At 36.7% G+C, this 22,631-nt stretch overlaps 1 protein-coding gene across 5 annotated transcripts in view; it reads right to left on the bottom strand.

The window, feature by feature from the left end:
* The window catches only part of Tmtc1 (transmembrane O-mannosyltransferase targeting cadherins 1), a 254,647-nt gene that overhangs the window by 108,845 nt on the left and 123,171 nt on the right, over nt 1-22,631 (bottom strand). For all 5 annotated transcript variants that reach the window (XM_040280843.2, XM_021719896.3, XM_040280846.2 and 2 more), the window contains one exon: nt 13,219-13,408. In XM_040280843.2, coding sequence (XP_040136777.2) covers nt 13,219-13,408 — 190 coding nt within the window. The remainder of the gene's footprint in view (nt 1-13,218; nt 13,409-22,631) is intronic.

Raw genomic sequence — 22,631 nt, 5'->3', positions numbered from 1 at the left:
GAAATAGTCCCTTTGGGCATTATACTTAAGAGGCAGATACTTAAAGAATTTTGTAATCAATCACTTTTGTCTTTTTTGTTTTTCAGGTACTAGACTAGGCTCTTTGAAATACATTAGTGTGTAAAACAGATCCCTACCCACAAATTCTATGCAAAAGAACAAGACTGGTGAGGGGTATCTCAACACAAGTTGGGCAAAGAGTGACTGCAATTCTAACATGGTGGTCAGAGCAGGCCTCCTTGACAAGGTGCCAGTTAAGCAAGCTTGAAGGGGACAGCAGAATCAGTCATAAAACACGTTTTATAGCAGGAAATGAGTTGAGGCAGAAACCAGAAAGAATGGGGTGGAGGAGGGATGAGGCCAGGGCACATAGAACATTTTGGACCATTGTAAAGGTTATGATGAAAGAAAGAAGGAACCACCCAGTTTGATACACAAAAGGGATACAGTTTTGACCTACATCTTGAAACAATCACTCCAGCCACTGTGTTGAGATTAGACTGTCCTACTGGCACCCGGGGAGAAGCAGGGAGACTAGTTAGGAGGCCATGGTAGAAGATAGCAATCATGCTGGTGAGAAGCAGTCACTGTTAAGAGAGATTCTCAAAGTACAGCTGGCAGGATATTTCGAATATGGACTGAATATGGTATTTAAGAGAAAGTGGAAGAACCAGAAAACCCTGAGATTTTGGCTTAAGCAAATAGTAGAATGCACTGAGATGGAAAACTGTTGAGGAAACAGGCAGATGGGTAATCTCATGAGTTATTTCCGAACACTATATCTGAGAGGTCCACATAGATCTGCACAGGCACTGTATACAGATGGCACTTACAACTGAGTGGACCATGGTGAGGTGCACTATCTGTACTATTTCTTATTATATTACAGGTGAGAAAGAAGCTCTGAAGACTTATCATCAACATTTTTGATGTGTCATAATGTAGATAAAGAATTAAGTTTCATTACAAACTTGCTTTCTAATATTCTATGCTACCTTTTTAGATATGCATGCAAAAAATAAGGAATTTTAGGTGTTATATAATTGGGAGGGGGGATTTCCCTCATGCCATATTTTTCTCATTTACCATCCCTTCTGGATTTGCTGGGCACTGTACTTCAGCTCACCATCTAAAGAATCTGGCAGTCAGTCACTGTTTCCTTTGTATTTTCCAATTCAATAAGCAATCCAATGGGCTTTCAGCTTAGAGGGATGTGTTTTTGCTACTTTTATCTCTGAGAGTGCTAATTACTTATTCCGTGACTTTCTTAGAACAAGATGGAAAAAAAAATGTGCTCCTTTAAATACAGCTTTTATGTTCTCATGGAAATAGAAAGGACAGAACGGCTCCAGGAGTTACAAAAATACCTTTTGACCTTTTTTAAACTTAAAAACAATCAGAAGTGTTGTAAGCTAAGTGGTAATAGGTTGCTTTTATGGGAGTCTGAATCATTGCATTAAGAGAAATAGCAAGTGTTAAAACTTAAAATTACCCCTCAAAAATTGGCACTTTTGGAGTAAAAGCATTTACTATAGACTACAAGAACTCATGCTGAGAACCACAAAGCACACAAATCAGCAAAGAGAAATAAAGCTGTTAGTGATGTCTGAAAACTTCTTTTTCCCATTACACAACTATCTAATTCTTTCATTAATAAATTCAGTGAGTCTTCCAACAAGGTACAAACACCAGAGGGGTAGGTAAGTCATTTTCTTATTAAGTAGTGTGACTTGTGAAAATGTAATTGCCCTGTGAAGGCAAAGAATGAACAAATTATTTAATGATGTGGAAAAACTCCTGCAGGCCCAGATCAAAAGCTGAGTGGAGCACTCCAGGTACAAGAGAACTGTACATTATACAGAAATCAGCAAAACGGATTTGTAAAAGTTTCAGTTCCAGAACAAGGAGGAAAAACTTCACAGGTGACATGTTAATCATTGACAATAGGTAAATCTTTGGCTCCAGGGATTCTGGTTTTCAGAGGCCTACTGAAGAAAATGTTGGCATTTTTTGTGTCTATTTAGTCTTCCAACATTCACCACTGAGGGGAAGGGGGAAATTCAGCAAGAGGTTTTAAGAACGACAACATTTAAAAAATAACAAAATAAGGGCTGGGAGTGTGGCTTGGTGTTAGAGAGCTTGGTTACATGCACCAACCCTGAGTTCAATCCCCAGAACCAAGCGGGGTGGGGGTGGGGGCGGGGTAGAAAGTCCTTTCTTAAATCTACTTTTGCTAAATTTTCAAATATTTTTAAAGGCAGCTATAATATATCATTTTATAGTAAAGGTTGGAGGTGTAGAGGTGATGACTTCAGTGTTCATATTTATACATACATATTGGTGGCATTTGCCACTATTTTCTTTCTCTTGACAAACATGCAATTTTACTGTTACATTTGAATACATTGCCTTCCCACGTTATGCTTTAACATTAAAAATTTGGAAGTACATACTTGAATTAGCTCTTGCAATACGAATTTTAAAAACGCTCCCTGCCACTTAAGGTGGAGGATAAAGGGAAGAGGAGAGGGCTAATTTTCATAAGCAATAATAACATCACACATGGATTCTAATTATGTAAGTGTGCCTGGACCCTGAAGTACATAGACTTGACAAAGGCAGTCCACTAGATTTATTTTGTTTATTTTTAGTCTGATATTTTTACAAAATGGAGACAAGAGCCCTTATTGCTCTCCTAGAGTTATGCTGTGAAAATTTCACAGTGATAGTGACGACAATGACAAAGACTATGAAAACAGCTACTAGGTCTGCAGCCTTCCCTATGTGCCAGCCACTGTGTGGTCATGTGTCTTGTTCTGGTCTGACCTCATCCTATGGGGCTCATGGAGGTGAGACTACACAGCTGGTCAGACTCTGCCCCATAGCCTACCCTGCTCCAGTCAGTTTGTATCACAGACAGCAAAGCAACGGCATAAAAATATGTGAGAAGACACAGTAGCAATAGATCTTTAAATAGATTCCATTAAAATAGAGTGTGAATCCAACTTCTCTATTTTCCAGTAGGAATCAGATGAAATGGTAAGTTCATTTTCAGACTCTCATCAGAAAATTGATATAGGCAACAATTTCAGCTTTGGAACACAGCCTAAGGGCCAACATAAACTATAGCTACTGAGTTGGAAAAATGTGACCCAAGCAGCAGAGCACCATCACCGCAGGTACGATGGCAAGTGGAAAAGTCTACTGAGTGCAATAAGAAGAAGCTGGACCAACTGGGTTGGCCAAGCCTGATGCAAAGCTGATCTCAAACAGTGGCTATTCTCATGACATTGGAAGTCACAAACAGATGGCCCGGGGGCAAGCCATTATCAGGGCCTCATCTATTGATGGATCCAATGCAGAACATAAAAGATGGGCTACAAATGGGCCAGAAAGATTGGAAATACAATAGCTTAAGGAGGATTTTCATGAATTGAGGTCAGAAAAGGAATAGAGAAAGTGCTCTCTGTAGAGAATGGGAACTGAAAAGAAAAATGTTAGCCAAAAGGGGACGGGGAGGGGGGAGAATCAGCACTGGCATAGAGCCATTCAGTGTTAAATGTAATCTTCATTGCCCAAGTTTAATGTTACTTTACTATGCAGTATATTAAAACATGATGTTTATTTTGCCAGATTTCATAGTGGCTATTCTAGAATTTAATGATCTTTGTGCTGTAATAAGACTATAACCTATTATTTGGCTGAACAACATGTAAAATAATTTCCAGAAATCTGAATGTATGCTTAGTTCAAATGTATGAGTACATAGTAATACAGTATTCTACCCAAGGGTTTTCTGATCTCTCCTGCAATGATAAAGTTGAATAGGTGGGACACTGCTTGGACTGCAAAGCTTTCTTCAGTATTTACTATCCTGTTCTTTTTCAAACAAAACAAAATTTGCCATCCCTTGGTCAGTCCTGTTGTATTGTATTGAATCCCATAAGCTCCTCCAAGTTCTTTCTGGAATGAGGTGTTTGGATATCAGTATGCAAACAATCATTTTCCAATAGTGGCTTTCATTCTAATTTAACCTCTTTGTTGGAATATATATGGGGATATTTTTAAAAGAGAGACTTCAAGCTGTCTATGTCTGTACATTAGGTGGCTGCCCTTTTGGTGAGTAGCGGGGATGTGATAAGACTGAGCATGGAGACAAATCAAGAGCAAGGCTGGGGACAGGCATGAAGTGAGGAGATACTTAGGTCCATCCTCACCTCCATCCCTTCCTTTCCACCAACTTGTCACTTGGCGGTCATCTCCACTGGTCAAGTTGAAGACCTGTCTCCATGTAGACCTGAGAATTTGGCTCATTTTCCATGGCTCACAGCTACAGCCAGGAATTTTTGTTGATTTCAAGGGAATGATGTGGAAAACTGAGAATGGATACACCGACTGGGACAAAACTCTGACCATCTACTAAACATTAAAAACAGCTGGTCAGATTTTTCTGGGCAGTCTCAGTGACGCATTTCCTGTGCTGTGATTGTTCTGAAGACAGAGTGGCTCTAACCACTGTGAGAAGCCCAAATAAAAATTCATCCCAAAAGTTAAAAAAAAAAAAAAAAAATATTTAAAAACAAAAAACCCCACAAACTTCCTCAAAGACCCACACTTAAAGAGTGTAGGGCAGGAGAGACCTCCACTGCCTAAAGTCTGTTCCCAAAAGACATCCATGTCATTGTTGAAGGCATTATTAGGAAAATCAGATGTCATTATCCCCCCCCTCTTCCTTTTCATGTTTTCCACTTACAGGTATACTACAAGATTATAAAAGGTATAAAAATACACTAAATTCTCAAGATACCCTGTGAGAATGTAATAAAAAACCAATACCAAATAAATTACTCTTAAATATAATTTAGTGGCATTTCCTCCATAATGCAGTGAAACCACATTAGAGGACACGGGAAATGAGGAACTATAAAGAGAAAGCCCAATGGTATTAACTCCCCTAAACAATTCAAATTAGACTGGCTCCTTTCCTGATATATGTCACTTTTTATTGCAAGTCACCAATCTGACATAAAGTCTGGAAGAGTCATAAAGAAAAACCCAAGTGTATTTTCAGCCTGTGGTTCTCCTAGTGTTTAAACATTCACGGTTCATAGAAAATAACGGAAGGGACAGCTCTCATGGTATCACTACCCTCTGTCTCTGCTGAATGTATGTTCCCACAGAGTGAGTATCCTCACCACGGAGTCTGAGAACAAGTGAGTTCACTTCAAAATTCACTGTTAAAAAGAGCCCATTACAATAATGAATTTCTAGATTGTTCTCAACATTACATCATATAAGCTCAAATATATGCCTAGAAAATAAGGGTATGGACAGGAAGAGAAGATGGAAAAAAAGCCATGGAGCAGGATGAATTATACTTTTAAATTTTCAAAGATGCCAAGTGAGCTTTTCTGTGATATATAAAAGAATTACTACTTGAGGTCTTAAATTTCCTATGCTATGAAAATAGAGCAAACTAAAAACAATCTCTAAATTCATTCTGTGGCTATTTCGAGGGAAAGGAAACATTTACATTTTGTATCTTAGTCTTCTTCCCATGCAATTCTGCACAAGATCTCATCAAAAGTCAAATATCTATTCCCTGCATGGCTCTGACCTATAGTCCGGATGGATGCAGACATGGCCAGGAACTGCCTGTAATTTGAAATAGTGTCTAACTTACTTCTATAAAATAAAGAATTTATTCTTGTTCTCAGGATATCAATGAACAAAACCAAATATTCAATGGAAGTCTATGGAAGGTGAGGCTTGGGTATGATAACACATTTTTTATTTTATCTCTTCCATGTATTCATTTGTAGCTTTTCAAACTTAATTATTAAAATATTAATATAAATTAATATACTTATTAGGATAAGTGTAAATAAAATTATAATGGGATAGAGTATGCTTATTAGCCCTTCCTGTGTCAGAGACGATAACAAGGTAAGAAGTCAGAAAATAGGTTCTGATGAGATGGCTAAGATTGTAATCATAAATTTTGCCTAAAGTAATGAAAAAAAGAAAAAGAAAGGAAAAAAAACAACCCTGGTTAATATAAGCAAAGGAAAGATTTTTATATAACTTATTTTTATATAAGTTATCTAAAGATTTTTAGATAACTTATTCAACACTAAAGCTGTCCTCTCTCTTTAATCTCCATCTCCTATTCCATATAAATACACATTGAAGCAGGTAAAGGACCTAAATTCTTTCCCCTAATCTCGTTTCCATCCTCCATGGCCTGGCAAGGGCCAAGGCAGGAGAAGGGAAGGCAGGCAATTGCTTAAGTCAATACAGGCTTGATCCTGTATGAGTGTGTACACACACACACACACACACACACACACACACACACACACACACTCACACCTTCAGCTCCTTGACACCATTGTCATTTCACACACTCTACCCTGGCCTGCTCTGTTCCAGTCACATTATCCCCTTTGCCATCTGTGAGAGCTCCAATCCTTCCAGCTTCAGGACCTCGATCCCTGCTTCCCTTCTACATGAACTCTCTTCCTCCCTCACTCTTATATTTCCTTCATGCCTCTGCTCAAATTTCACTGCATGTGTGAGGTCAGTCCTGGTCTCTACATAGGACTTAAATGTGACTTATAAAGACAATTTTAAGTTTTAAGCTTTAGCTCCCAGCAGCAGGACCTTGATTCTGTTCACTGCTCTAATCCCAGGAACTAGGAGGCATTCCTTCAATACTGAGATGCTAAGAAGAAGTGGTGAGGCTAATGAGAACATATTTTCCCCTCAATATAGGCCAAGGTTGATTGGGTATGACTGAGATCAATCCGAGATGGAAACAGAAAACATATGTTCCATGACTCTTTGGCTTTAGTCCATATGCTTGTTTATCCAATAATGTTTCTCCTTGACAGTGTGTTGTATAGCCTCATTAGTTCAAAATTTAAGAACATTGCCAGGGATTATAAAATAATTTCAACTCAAGACTTATTAACATAGTACACACATCCTTTGTAAGTATTCTCCCTAGATTTACCTGTGCTTTGCTGACATTATTAAAAACGATTCTTTAAAAAAAAAACAAACAGAAGAATATCCATAAAGGAAGAGCTTTTCATTAAAATAGAATCCCACTTTTTATGGGACTTAAAGTCCTTAACCATCACACAGAAAAACAACCATATTAGTCCCACTTTAGAAGGTTACTAACTAGCAGGAGATCCTGATTTTTAAGACCAGATTCTCACCTCCCTTTTAGTGTGTAAGAAAATCAAGAAAAGAGAAGCTAGGACACAGAAACAGGAGCTAGAAGATAAACCTCTGTCTCTGGCCTCTCAAGGAAAAAAAGTGGAACATGTTAAGTGGACTCCAAGAACTGCTAAAGGCTCTAGTTAATGTTTGCAAAGAATTTTTCAAGATAAAAGCTACCATAGAAGAACTAAGTTTTACTATCTCCTCAGCTGGATTGCTGTCCTAATTTTCTCACCGTACATTGAAGTGACTTTGAAACAAATTCCTTGAAAGAAAAGGATGAAGAACCTTCCTAGGAAGGAGTTGCCATTCATTCATCATGTTACCAAAGACACGCTTAGGGAGGATCAATGCTTGCTGTGTGTGGGGTCTACTGCCATCATGAAAGTTCCTATTTAACACATCTGATGGAGTGGATAGCCAGTGAGTTCACCGTTTTTCTTAATTAGTTGGAAAGGAGTCAAGAAAAAGCCTACTAACATACCAATCCAGCCTCCACTGCATCTGTTCCTGAAATCAGTTAACCATCCAGTAGGCAGGCCAAGCCATGGGCTAAGGCCAGATCCTAATAAGGCCAGACCCTCATACACACTCAAACACTGCTTTCACCCCAAACATTGCATACTGTTATTGGGAATGGTGCACTTATGGGTCTTAGATACAGGTTACTTAAAAAAAATAAGCAAAGTTCTGCATACTCTATATACTGCATATGAATATCTAGTTGAAGAAAATTAGTAACTTCTTGCATTTTATTTTAGATCACACTGAACAGCAAACGATAAGATATAAGTCACGAATACTGCATGTGGCACAAGCTTGATGCTAGATATATGGCAGTAAACAAGACTGAACACAAAATTTCTGACTTCTTGATGGAAACAATAAAATAACCAAATTATATAGCATTTCAGAAACAATAGTGAAGGACAGTTAAAAAGTGAAAGGGAGATGAGGAAAGGAGTAGAGAGTATGTGGCTACATTTTAAGTTGAGTGCTTAAGGTAGACTAAGAAGGTGAAATTTGAGCTCAAGTTTAGTTAAGTAATTCGCAGGCCATAATTTTCAAGAATGGTGTTTCACATCATCCTTGCTTTATACAATGAATTTATAAAAAATGCAACTGAGATGTTTACTTTAAAACAAGGCATTTGGGGGAAAAGAATACACTCTTAGAAAAACAGTACAGAAAGAAACTGAGTAACTGCATGCAAAAGAATGAAGTTGAACTCCTACTTCACTCCACGTACAAAATTTAATTTTAGTTAAAATGGAACAATGACCTAAATACAGGCAAGAGCCATTAAACTTTTATAAGAAAACACAGTGGTAAACCTTCATGACCTCAGATTTGGTAATACATTCTTAGATTTGACAATAAAGGTATAAGTAACAGAAAGAAAGCAGGTAACGCGTACTTCATAAAAACTGAAAACGCCTGGGTATCAAAGGACATTGGCAAGAATGTGAAAAGACAACCTACAGAATGACAGAAAATATTAGGAAATCAAATCTCTTTTAGGGGTTTAATATCCCACACATAAAAAGAATTCTTACAACTCAACAACAAAAAGACAAATGACCTAATTAAAAAATGGGCAAAGAACTTGAAAAGTCATTTGTCTGAAGATACAGAGATGGCCAGGAGTCATATGAAAAACATGCTCACAGATCACTGAGGAAGTGCAGATCAAACAGGAAGATATCTTTTCACATTCACTAGGATGTCCTCAATCAAAATAATAAAAAATAAGAAGTGTTGGCAAGAATTTGGAGAAAAAAAGAACCCTTCTATATTGGGCAGCCACTGTGGGCAGCAGGGAAGGGCAGTTTGGCAATTTTTCAAAAAGTTAACAACAGAATTATTATATGACTCAGTAATTCCACTTCTAGTGATATACCCAAGAGAATTAAAAACATATGTCCACAGAGAAACATGCACACAAATGTGTATAGCAGCATTATTTGAATGTCCATCAATGGAGGACTGGTAAACAAATTGTAGTATATAAGAGCAATGAAATACTATTTAGCCTGGAAAGGAACGAAGTATTGATGCATGCTTCAACTTTTATGCACTTCAAGAATACCACGCTAAGTGAAAGAAGCCAGACACAAAAGATCACACGCTGTATACAATTCCTTTTATATACATATCCAGAATTGGCAAATCCATAGGGGCAGGAAACAGATGAGAGGTTAACTGGGTGCAGAGGAACAAAGAGTTGGGTGTGATTACTTAATAAGCAGGGGAGTTTTTTATGAGCTGATGAGAAAACTTTGAAGCTAGAAAGATCTGGGAGTTGCATAGTGCTGTGAATATACTAAGACCATTAAATTTTACATTTTAAAATGGTTAATTGTCTATTATGTTACTTTAATATTAACTTAAAAAAGGATGTTTCAATAATTGGAAATGTTTTTTAATCCAATTTTCAGGATCAGATCTTATATTCTTTACTTAAATTTAAGTTCTGTGTTCATTCTAGTGTTTAATCTATTTGTAACATTTTCAAGTTTTTGTAGCTTTATTGAGATACAGTTCATATACAAGAGAATTCCCCCATTTTAAGTGTTCATGTTAGTGGGTTTTGATAAATACAGGTGGGCCAGCAACCACTGCCACAATCAAACTTTAAAAAGCATGCAAAAATCCCCAAAAGCTCTTTCAAGACTCTTCACTGTCAATGGCAACCACCACATACATGTCTGTTATTATAATTCTGCCTTTTCCAGACTTTCATACCAGTGCAATCATTTGGTATCGTGGAACTGGGCTACAATATAAGCACAGAAAGTGTTTACTCAAGAATAGGAATCATACTTTTTTACATGCCACCAAGGGCAGATGGACCCAACATGTGTTCCAGAAAGGCAGTGTGGAGGGAAAACCTTATTTAAGGAATGGAACAAAGAAGTCCTCTGATCTTGTGTCCCTTGTTATGAAAATTTTTGGACTGGCTAATGAGGGGCCTCTACAGATAGAAAACTGCTGGGTCATTTTGTGGCAGTCAAAAGACTTGTCTGGACAGAATCAGGGAGACAGTTTAGGCATGCACATCCAGGCACTGCACTTTTCAGAATGACAGTGAGATAAGATGAAGTCTGGTTTGGTTTAAGGAAGTTCCTCAGGATACAGTCTTATAAGTCTGGCAAAGCTCTCTATTTAGCATAATTGGTCTGAGGTTTATCCATGTTGTTTTATGACTCCATTGTTTAAATTTCTGAGCAATTTATTACATTGAGTTTGTGCGTTTACAAATTGAGATCATTAGATTGTTTTCATTTTCTCAGTATTGTTAAAAAAAAGCAGCCGTGACGAGTTGAATATAAAACGTTTGTGTGGTCATATGTTTTCATTTCTTTTCAGCAAATAAAATTGCTTAAAGTTATGTTCAACTGTTTAAAGAAACTGCCAAAGTTTTCAAGATGGCTGAGGTATTTCTAATTCCCACCAGTCACATATGAGGGTTAGATTGCCCCAGGTTGGCCAACACAGTATCATGAATCTTGCTGATGACATTCATTCTAATAGTATTGTTCTGTGGTTCTCATTTGAATTTTCCTAAAGACAAATGATACTGAGCATTTGTTTTAATGTGTTTATTGGTCTCTGTGTATCTACTTTTGTGAGGTGTCTTTTAGTGGCAGCAAAACTCCAGCTCCATCTAGGGTCTACCTGGGTCCAAGAATTACATTAAAATAATACAGATTAGGGCTGGGATTGAGGCACAGTGGCTGAGTACTTGCCTTGCATATAAGAGGCACTGTGTTTGATCCTCAGGACCACATAAAAATAAATAAATAAATAAAGGTACTATGTCCATCTATAACTAAAAAAAAATTTTTTTTAAAGAAAACTAGAAAATTTCCAAATATTTTTTAAAAAGAATACAGATTAACAGGAGAAAGTATTAATGTAAGTTTTATGTGGCATAGGAACCCACCCAAGCAAGTAAAGTCAGTTACCTATACGTTGGATTAGTCAAAGAAGTGGAAAAGATGAGAATGTAAATTAAGTTATATGAGAAGACTTAAAGGAGAAGAGTTATTGAATCAATAATTAAATGGAATTTTCAGTCCTAACTTCTAATTCTTGGAAGATAAAGACACTGCTTTTCCTTGCAGTATAGGTACAATACCTTTCCCTTGGAAATTTTTTTTCTGATTTTAAGAAAAAGCATGAAGATCAGAATGACCCTTTTGTACCTGCAGTTTTTCAAGTGGTTGTACCTCAATATGCCAGAACAGCATATTTTAACCCTCTCCACTGGAACCTTTGCTAGTTTTAATCAGTTTTGTTGTTGCTATTGTTGTTGTTTTAATATTAAGAGTGCTTTATAAATATTCTTGATACAAGTTCTTTGTAGATATACATATTGAAAGTTTTTCTCCTAATATGTGGCTTGCCTCTTCATTTGATTAACATTATCATTTGATGAATAAAATTTAATTTTGATGATGTCAAATTTATGGATTTCTTCTTTTAGAGGCTTAGTTAACGTGTTCTAAGAAATCTTTGTTTAACCCAAATTTGCAAAGATTTTTCTGCTCTTGTTTCTTTGTAATTTTTGGTTTTATTTAGTTCTTCTGTTTAGCACTACAAATCCACTTAAAATTAATTTCTGTATGCAGTATGAAGTGAAGGTCAAGGTTTTTTCTTACAGATATTCAGTTATATTAGCATCTTTTATTTCAAGACTATCCTTTCCTCCATTGAATTACCTTGGCAAATTTGTCCCAAGGAAAAGAAATCAATTCAGCACATAATGTGGGTTTAAATCTGGAATTTCATTTCTTTTCCATTTCCTTTGATTCTTGTTTCTTTTCTTGTTTTTCCATTGAATTTGAGTGACACTCTCCCATTTCCTCTTACATTTACTAATCTCTGGTTAAAAACTAGGTATTATATGTCATACATTGTAGTGATTCTGGATTCTATTTTGTTCTTGTAAAATTGTTGGTTTTACTGTTTTAAAATATTTGATGAACTTGTCAGGACTCAAACTGGAAAATATGTTTCTCTGCCAAATGCTGAAATTTTTGCTCTGTTAGTTTTTTCTTCTGCCTCCATCTCTGGATCTCTTGTGCCTTCATGGCTTGTGGTCAGTCAATGATTTGGACAAAGACTATACAGAGATGACTCGAGTCAGTAAAGCTTTCACTCTCTGCTACCCAATCTGGGTATGGATTCAAGAATTCATTCAGACTTGCAGTAATTAAGTAAGTCTCCCAGATTTTAATTCTGCTTGTGTTCCTTGGTGACATGTGCACACTTTGCTTAGCAGTTAGCTATGAACGCATGCAGTATATATTATCTCAGCTCCTCTATAGTTTTCTTGCCTGTAAAATCTATCCCTGAAATCTCTGGCTATCCTGCTTCTCTCCCATACCAAATCAGCCATTCCAAATAGTAAACCTGTGAATTTCTTCCACCAGATCTGGAGGATGGTAACACTCTTAAGCAAGAAGGATTTTTCACCAGTGTAATAGAAGTTTTTTGTAAATGAACATTTTTCAGTTCTTTGCTACTTTTGGTCATTTCTGAAATGGCTGCGTTTCCAGATTTATGCCTTTTCAAGGTGAAGAAGAGGAAAATCATCACTCTACTTAGTCATTAGTGTAAGCAGAATCTTAACCATATTTTAAGTATTTATAAATATTATTTATCATGATTTATCAAATAAATTACTTGAAATAAAACAAATTACTTCAAAAATAAGCCAACATAGTTGGAAAAAAAACTTCTTGTTTGTAAAACTTCAGATTCAATTCTATGAAGTGGGTAGTAAATATAAAACCAAGGTAGGCATTATTTGTTATCACTGCTAGAATATAAATTACCTATTAGGAAAACTTGAAACGCACAAAGTTTTATAGATAAGAACAACCATATTCAGACCCAGACCTTCTGTTATAAAAGAACATTACTGAACATAGAACATTTATCTTCATATGCAGAGTCCATTTGATTTTTTGAGGAAATTACCTTGAAGGCTGCTAGGCAGTGCAGGCTCAACAGAGCCATCACAACTGCCAGAAGGACAGTGGCTAAGTTCCTCGTGTCCCAGATGGTCTCTACCAGAGGAATACTGCCCACTTGCCAGTCATAGCACAGGGTAACAGGCGCAAGCAGAAGCCACACGTTGAAGGCCAGGAGGTAGGAGTAAGTAAGGAATCTACGAGGAGAAAAAAAAAATTACTAAAATACAACTCAGACTCAGGACATATTGCAAACATTTATTCACTGTGTTTCTATTAAACAGTGTTTCTTTTCTATCATTCTTATCTTATAGAAGACAAGACAAGATGTCAAGCCATTCATTCATTTATTCATTAAAGTGGCCGTCTGGGGATAGATCTAATTGCTTCCAGCCACTGGGTCAGATGCTGGCCTTTTGGCGGTAAAGAAGTGAAGACAGTTCTCATAGCATATATTTAAAAGTTATCATGCAAATCAATAAATATATTACAACATAGATAAATTCCAGGAAAGAAAAGTTTGATGAAAGCATACGACCCGCCCTCCTCAGGTACCGGGGATTGAACTTGGGGGCACTCTACTGTTTAGCCAAACATAGCTGGAAAAAGTAGCTGAGTAGCTGGGATTATAGGCATGTACCACCAAACCCAGCTCAAAGTGTCCCTTCTTAACAGTACCCAGAATCTTGCAATAGATTTGAAAATATTTCATCATTTTTATAATAGATTGACACATATACTCGCCCATTAAAATACCTGCATGAGAAATCACAATGCAGGAGAATTTGTTCTTTAGTCAATCTAACAATAGGCTCCTCACTTCCTTTTCTTAGAGCATAATGATAAAGGGCTTAGGATTGTGAATGTATGTCTCTTTCAACTTAGAAACATCTCTCTCAGGATCCAAGAGCCATTCCTTGAAAATGCAATCATTAGGAAGGATACGGCCTTGGTCAACTCAGTCTCTGTGAGAGGATAGAATCCTAACTTAACAACTGCTGGTCAGCAGACACAGCTGGTTCAATGGCATTTCCACAGACCAATTCTATAGTTTTCACTACTGTGACTCTGCCAAGCGCTGGCACCACTCCCTCCCCCAAACTCTTTTCAAAAGGCCAACCTCCCTGCACAACCAGAAGACTCAGCTCCTTCCCCAATGTCAACAGTCACTGAGGGAAATCTTTTTTCAACACTTTTGCTAATGTTCAACTAAGTTCATTCTGACTCCTACTTGAGATTAAGGGGAAAAATTAGATAATTCCTTATCCTTGTGGAATGTATTATCCAGTAGTAAAAATGGAACACACTAAATTGAAAAGGCAGAATAAGATGAATACAGTAAGTGCACACAGTGGGAAGAGAGTGTTCCCCACTCCTCAGACTCCTGGAGGGATTCTTGGCTTGACAGAAGTTACATCAGGTGTTTTCTAAGTTACCTTCCAAAGTTCAGAGTCAAAGCAGCTTGAATTCCTGTCAATGTAGCTGCCCTTCCCAGACCTTCCAACCTTCCCCTTCTTCCTTTTCCTGGAAGGTTGGCCACAGAAAATCACCCACAACCATCAGGGGGACAGTCACTGTAGATCATGATTCACTGCCCAGACCCTCAATTTCCAACAGAGAAATGGGTGGAAGGAGTGGGGATATTGGGGTTTCTCAACACTTTCCTCTCTGCTATAATTTTTAATAAAATAGTAATATACAAATAATATGATGGAATTGAGATGGAATCCAGACTTTGTCATATAACAAAAATGAAAAACTACCTTTTCCTTTTTAGGCTTGTGTCTTTGAAACTGTCACATAAAAAGTCTTCCCCACAGAAAACTGGTGGCATCATTTTTGTCTCCTCTCCTTACAGAGCTTCCAGGCATTGCTGTCCACCTTCCAGAAGATTCTCTAGGATTTAGCTTTACAGGCAAATGCTGAACCACGAAACTCCATAGGAAAATCAAGCAACCCTGTTGCACAGTTATACCCTGGCCCCTAAAAATTACTCGAAAAAATATTTCTTTTTGAAGTAATAGATCTAGGCAATAATCATTGATGGCTGTTGAAATTATTATCAAGTGAAAATCTGATTATGTACTTTATAATGGATGGAATGGACTAAATCAAGTGCCTGAATATGACTACATAATTCTAACATCACAGAAAGAGAGATGAAGAGCCTAATATTCTCCTGATGCAAATACGCACAGCTACAGAGTAGTCTTGTCAAAAACAAAAACAAAGCCCTAAATTTTATCAAGTCCTAAAATTAAGGGCATACATAATACATACAGGAAACAACAGTATATGTCACATGACTCCCAGGGATGCAATGTGGGAATCCAGAAAGTGGGAAACACCATAGGACAAGTGACCCTGTTTCTTAAGCAAATACTTTATAATTGTCATCTATAAGTTGAAAGTGGCCTGAGACACCAAAGAAAGTGCTGATTTTGTCTAGATGTTAATTCAAGCAAATCACTATTAAAACTAATCATTTATGGAAATTAGAAAAAAATCGGAATGTTGACTGCCAATAGTATTGGATATAGAGAATCATGATCAACTTTCAAAATGTGATCATAGTATTGTGGTTATATTACTAGTCCAAATCTTTTGAAAACATATCATATGTGTATACTTATACACATATGAAATAGGGTGACTACATCAAAATCAAGATTGGGGATTTGCTTTGAAATAATTAAGTAGGGAGAAGGGAGAAGATGAGAGTGTTGGATATGGATGAAACAAGATGGCCATGGTTATGATGTTATGAATGAAGATAAAGTATAAGTTATTTATGCCATTTTCTTTACTTTTGTGCATATTTGATATGTTTTCATAATGAAAACATTAAGTAGGCGGAAAGAGGCAAAAAAATTGCAAACATATATATATATATATATATATCTTTTTTATTTTTAGGTTGCAGCTTAACAATGGAATATCAGCCAAGGTTACATAGAATTACTTATTTTAATTTTAAATTAACATTTTGGCTTTGCCCTGAAAGTTGTCCTCAGTTACTTATATTTTCTACATTTGCAATGTTATATTGGCAAAAAACAACAACAACAAAACATATATATATATATATATATATATATATATATATATATTAAATGTACAATCTCAATGTCATTATATAGATTTTTTTTAAAGTTCATTATGCGGCTGGGGCTATATATAGCTCAGTGGCAGAGAGCTTGCCTAGCATGTATAAGGCACTGGGCTTGCCCCTTAGCATCACATAAAAATAAACAAATAAAATAAAGGCATTCTGTCCATCTACAACTACAAAAAAAAAAAAATGTAAAAACAAAAGAACAAAACAAAACCAAAGCTCATTATGACTTTTTACAGTCTGTAACTCATATGTTTAAAAATGAAGTAAGCCAGAGAACTAAAAGCATTTTCCTTTGCTATAACACTAGGAAGGTCAAGACTATTAACTTATCCCAAGGTCCCCTCTTAAAAAAAATATGTGTTACATCTACAAACTCAGAGATAGTCTCTATCTTGTAGTGCATACGGATTCAGATCATGTTGCTGATAAACTCTTTAAGTACTATCTGAAATATTGACATAGCACTGGAAAATTTTGCAAGTTTAAGCACAAAGAAGCCATTTGGAATCACTCCAAAAGCTAATTACATTTTAGGGAGGGCTAGTAGAGCTAGCTGTAATCAACAACTAGAATATTTCTTTTTAACTCCTTGACTATGCATTACATTCAAGCTAATCATCTTGTTTATTCCTGCTAAAATTTCAGAAACTAAATAATCTGGGAATATCTCTGCCCCGCTGGGCTCTTTTTTTCAAAGCCAGAGCAAAGCCAAAATGAATTATTTACCAATTTTCTACTATAAATTCTGCTAACAGGAGGAAAACTGTTAGAACATCTTGCCAACAAAATGAAATATACAGCACAGAGAGGCGGGAATTCAACTTAGGCAATTTAGTCATGCATTTTCATTGATAAGCCAGGAAAAACTAAAGAGGCTTCATGACAGACATACATGAAAGGGAAAAGAGAAGGTACGGCTGTGGGCACATGGCATCCATTGAGTGATACCTGCTGAAACTGACTTTGTAAATTGAAATCTGCATTTTTAATCAAGGAAAACAAGAGTATTTTAAGTGAAAAAAAAATAGACACAGATTCTGTTCTCTGCCTTTGCAAAAACCTTTTTGGCTAAGAAATAACATCACCCGAACATATTTCCTTATCCTATGCAGATGCCTTCAGTAGATACACATGAAAAAAAATCATGTACCACATGAAGAAATATACAGCCCTTGCTTATTTTGCATAAAATAATACTGTTCAAAGAAGCATTCTTTTTCTTTCACATATAAAATCCTTTATTGTTTTATGAAGAGAGGGCCTTGGGTTCACTGAACACACTTGCCTCCTTTGGCAGGGCACTGCCAACACTATCAAAATATTAAACTCAGCATAAAATGCTTTTATTACCCTGCCCTGCCCCAACTTTGCATCTACCCACCAGGCTTGGAGATGTGTTCTGTTCCTTCCCAGGTGGTTGACTATTTTCATCATCACAACTTCTGAATTAGCCCTTATGCTTCAAAGGGTCTCCACAGCTTTGCCATTCCCTAGCAATGATAGAACTATGCAGGCATCATCTGCATATCAGTATGTAGCACCTTCTTCTCCTGCCTATAACCTTTTCCAGAGTATAGCCACTTCCCACATTAACTCTCTTAAAAGGGAAAAATCATCACTTGAATTCAATAAATATTGATTACTTATCTGCTTTTTTTTCTAGGTGCTGAAGGGTATGAAGATCTAGCCCCTGCTCTCTACAAGGGTATTTCCACTGAGTTGCTGGTGAGAATAGATTCACACATTACACAGTTCGGTATGGTATAATATAAATAACATCAAATTTCAATGGCATTCTAAGGAATCAGAGACTAGTGAAAAGTGAAAAATTAAGGGAAGAGGTTCTCAAATCTCCACAGAATGTAAACAGGTGGAAAGATGGATAACAGAGGGTACAGGCAGGGCCACCAAATAAAGATGGTTTTAAACTATAAATGAACATGGTACTTTGTAAGAACAGTTAAAAGTATAGGATTAAAATGTATAATATTAAAATTATAAAATGGCCAGGTATTGTGGCACATACCTATAAACCTTCCTACGTAGGAGGCTGAGGCGAGCCAGCCTGGGAAACTTAGCAAGATTCTGTCTCAAAAAAAAAAAAAAAAAAAAAAAGTGGCTGGGGATATAGCTATGGTAAAGCAACACTAGGGTTCAATCCCCATTACCACAAAAATATATAAATAAAATGACTCCCACAAGAATATCTAAAGTGAAAAAATATCTTATCGAGTGTTGGTGAAGATATAGAGCACTTGGAACTTTGAAACACCACTATAAATTGATTAAACCACTTTGGAGAACTGTAGGCAGTTTCAAGAAAGCAAAACAAATACATACTTTCTGACCTAGCCAGCCAGCATTGCACACATATATTTCCCAAAAGGCATAAGGTTGTTCAAGACAATACTACTCTTAAGAGTCAAAATCTGTAGACAGCCCTGATGTGCATCTACAATAAAATGAATACACATATAGGATACCATTGAAAGAAAAGCTATTCAGCAATGAGAATGAATACAAAAATGTGGATAAACCTCATAACGATAATGGGGAACAAAGACAGAAGACACACACACACACAAAAAAAAAAAAAAAAAAAAAAAAAAAAAACTCAAGGAAAACTACAGTCAAGGATAGGATGACTAGAAATTAGATCTGACCGCCCCCCCACCAAACCAGATCTGGAAGCACAAAGTCATAGACAATTGCCATCAAATGGATGATGCAGAAGGTGGTCTGTCACCCTCATTGCCTTGCTCCCCACAGCAACACAAGTGCCAGGTAAATGCTCTGACCCTCCCTGGGGACATTCCATCAGTAGCACTGAATTCTTGCTGTCTCACTCAGCACATGGGAACTGAGATGGCAAGACCATTTCCAAACACTTAATGAATCAGGAAAAGAGATTCAAACAACTTCTGACAAGCTTCTCACTGTGTCTCATTAAAGTTTATGAAGACCAGTGGTCCAATCAAACCAGCTCAATTAATAGTAGAGCTATTTTTAATTTCCCAGAAGAATACAAAGACAGGAAACTCAGACTAAAACCACTCTTCTTAGAAACACAACCAAGCAGCTACAAGAAAGAAAGGTAGTACTCTCCATTGGGGCTCCAGGTCTCCTTTGTGGCCACCCTGTTGTCTTGGTATTTGATCTACCTCCTCTGTCTGTTCTAGGCTTCTCGTGCTTGTTCATAACTGAGTCTGTAAGCACTGTCCCTGGGGTTGTCCAGGCGTCCATTTCTCTGTTGTCTTTATATACTGGTCCCTTTGCCACCAGGAGGCTCCACTGCAGATTTCACATTCCTGGGAGCAGCACCTGATTAGCTCACCCACTTTCTAGATTTACTTCTTATAGATGACTGAACTTCAACTCTCCTGATCCTTCATGTCTCAGCATGGATGTCACTTCCTCTGACAAGCTTCTCTTGTCACAGTCCCTCTCCATGCCAGTGTCTTCTAGCATCAGGATTTATCACCCTGATTTTTACCTGTGTATTAATACGCCTGTCTTTCCTACTAAAATGGCTCCTTAAATATATGGAAATCAACCTGATATTAAAATAAGGCCTAAAGATCTGGAAATGTTTAAATTTTGTACTTTTATTCTAGCCCAAGGCAACCATATACTTTACTATACTTCAACAAAAAATACCTCTTCCATTTCCAATTACCCAGAAATGTGGCTGATGGGTACAGACTGAAAATTATGGATTTCTGTAGCCCTCTCTGCACCTAATGCCATGGAATACTGAGGACCATACCATGGAATGCTGAGGACCATACTGGTCATGGCATTCCTCATTCATAGAGGCATCTTCATAAAGCTATGCCAGGCTTATGTTTTTTTTTTCTTTTGCATTTAACTGCAATGAATATAGTTTAAGTGAAAACTTATTACTATAAAGTGAATAAACTATAAAGTGAATCTGAAATGTCATTTAAGTTTTTCTGACCTTTGATATGCTAATAAGTAATCTTGTAAATAGAGATAGTTTGATCATAACAGAAAAAAAAAAATGAAGTTTACCATCAAAGACTGCTAGTAACTTTTTACCCATATATCTGCAAAAGAGCAAATAGAGATTCTGCAAAATAAATGCATGGTTCATTTCTTACCTGTGATCTCTTTCTTTCTCTATAGCACATAACAGCATCTTTATTACAAACCATTATACTTCCTCTCATTGAGCACAGCTTCAACATCCATCAAGCAGACATGGTCTGACTGCTCACTATACAGCAGGCTCAGGTTTCCACAGAAAAGTCCTGTTGGCCTGTTAATGAACCCTAGCCAAATATATTAAAAATCCCGCTAACATGGACCACATTTTCTATTTTATAAGGCTCTGCAAAATTGGGTTATCTGATAACAACAAAACCTCTAAGAAGTGGGCAGGACTCTCTTGCAGCAAAGGACACAGCCTTAAAGAGGCTACGATTCGTTCCATGTCCCACAGCAAGCTCATGGCAGAACTGGCACACACACAATAAAGATTTCTGACTCCAAATACAACTCCCTACTGTGTCAAATGGTCTTCCATCAGCATTTTTTATTAATATGGATAACTGAAAGGAAATAGGGTGGATGAAGCACCAGAGTTCAGCGGAGCTGCACCTGCTGGAGACCCAGACTTATTCCTTGACTAGTGCAGCTCAGATGAACTTGAGATTTCATCAGTTAAAGCAGGGCTGACATACACTCAAAATCTGGGCACAATCTCCTCCAACATTATATCCAGCAGATGATTGCACTGCTGAAATGTTTGTTAGAACATCCCATAACAAGAAATAGAAGCTTTAAATCAAAGTTTGGGTTTGACATTTTATTCATTATGAAAAGCAATTTTTGCTTTTATGTTCTACTGTTAGCAGAAAATAAAAGAACTGCTCCTTTAACTTTCCTCAGCTTCTCAGAAATTTAAGACTGCAATGAAAATACAATATGTAGATTTAAAGGATTAGACAGGCTTCTTCAAAAAGTAAAAACTAGTAAGTGATCCAGATCAGCATTTTCTAACAACTGGTCCCTAGTTCACAGGTAAAACTTGCTACCTCTGCAAGCTCCCTGTTCTGACTCCTCCTCCCTCTTCCTTATATTTCTCCTTTTCATTCCTAGTATCCAAAACAATTCAGATAAGTTACTACTACAGAGTGTCTCTTTAGTTTGGAAAACTACACTTAATGATCTTGATAATCTCTTTTATCCCCAAGAAGCTATTTTTCTCTGAACATAATATGAAATTCACAGTGGGGGCAACGCCCTCTGTAGAGATCTCTTCAGCCACAGGAGACCCTGTCTGTACACATGGGTCTCACAAAGTGGTATAGCCAGAAACATGGAGGCTGCTGGTTAAGGAATTGTGCTATCTAATCTTGTGATGTGTTAATCAGAATCTCTGTGCCATGAAGCAGGGTCTTTGGTTTAAACCTGCCTCCTGGATGATTCTGTTATTCCCTCTGGTTTGGTAATCATTGCTTTAAAAAAAAAAAAAAAAAAGAGCCTGGTGCAGTGGCATACATCTGTAAGCCCAGCAATCCAAGAGGCAGCAGCAAGAGGATCACAAGTTCAAGGCCAACCTCAACAATTTAGCAAGAACCTGTCTCAAAATAAGCAGTAAAAAGAGCTGGGAATGTAGCTCAATGGTAAAATTAATTAATTCATTAATCAATTAATTAATTTTTAAAAGGAAATATAATAGCAAAATAATTTAGTTTCATTTTTTTTAAAAAAAAAAAGAGTTTTGAGGTTTCCAAAACATGTTTTAAAGAACTGGTGGTTGATAGAGCAAGAACAGAGAAGAGAATTTTGCATAGTTTTCCTTAAATACACAAGTATTATTTTAAAAAAAGAAAAAAAAATTAATTCAATAACTATTAGTTCAGAGTTTATTATGACATAGCCACACACTAGGGACTTCACCTATGTCCTAAAGCTGTAAAAACTAAACCAGAAGGTGTTGTACATATTAGGAACAATCAACTGAAAATGGAAAGACAGAGAAAGAAATGTTTTTATAAAGAAGTTGAAAAAATAAAAATAACAATAGAAGTTGAGTCCTACCTTAACATTATTTAATATTTTCCTACAGTGTAATAATACAAGCCTTTGCCTGTATTTTTGAACAGCAGAAACTGATTGACTCATTTAAGCAAACCTATTCTAGCTGCCTATCCAGGACTCTATCTCAAGAAAAACCACAATGCTAAAAGCAGGACTTTATATTCTTTCACCGAAAATCCCATTTTATATGTTTCCTGGATATGAAAGATAGATACTTTCAGATTCATAAAGGCAAT

The sequence above is a fragment of the Ictidomys tridecemlineatus genome, chromosome 6, assembly GCF_052094955.1.
Source record: "Ictidomys tridecemlineatus isolate mIctTri1 chromosome 6, mIctTri1.hap1, whole genome shotgun sequence".
Lineage (NCBI taxonomy): Eukaryota > Metazoa > Chordata > Mammalia > Rodentia > Sciuridae > Ictidomys > Ictidomys tridecemlineatus.
This window is presented reverse-complemented; position numbering and strand designations above follow the sequence as displayed.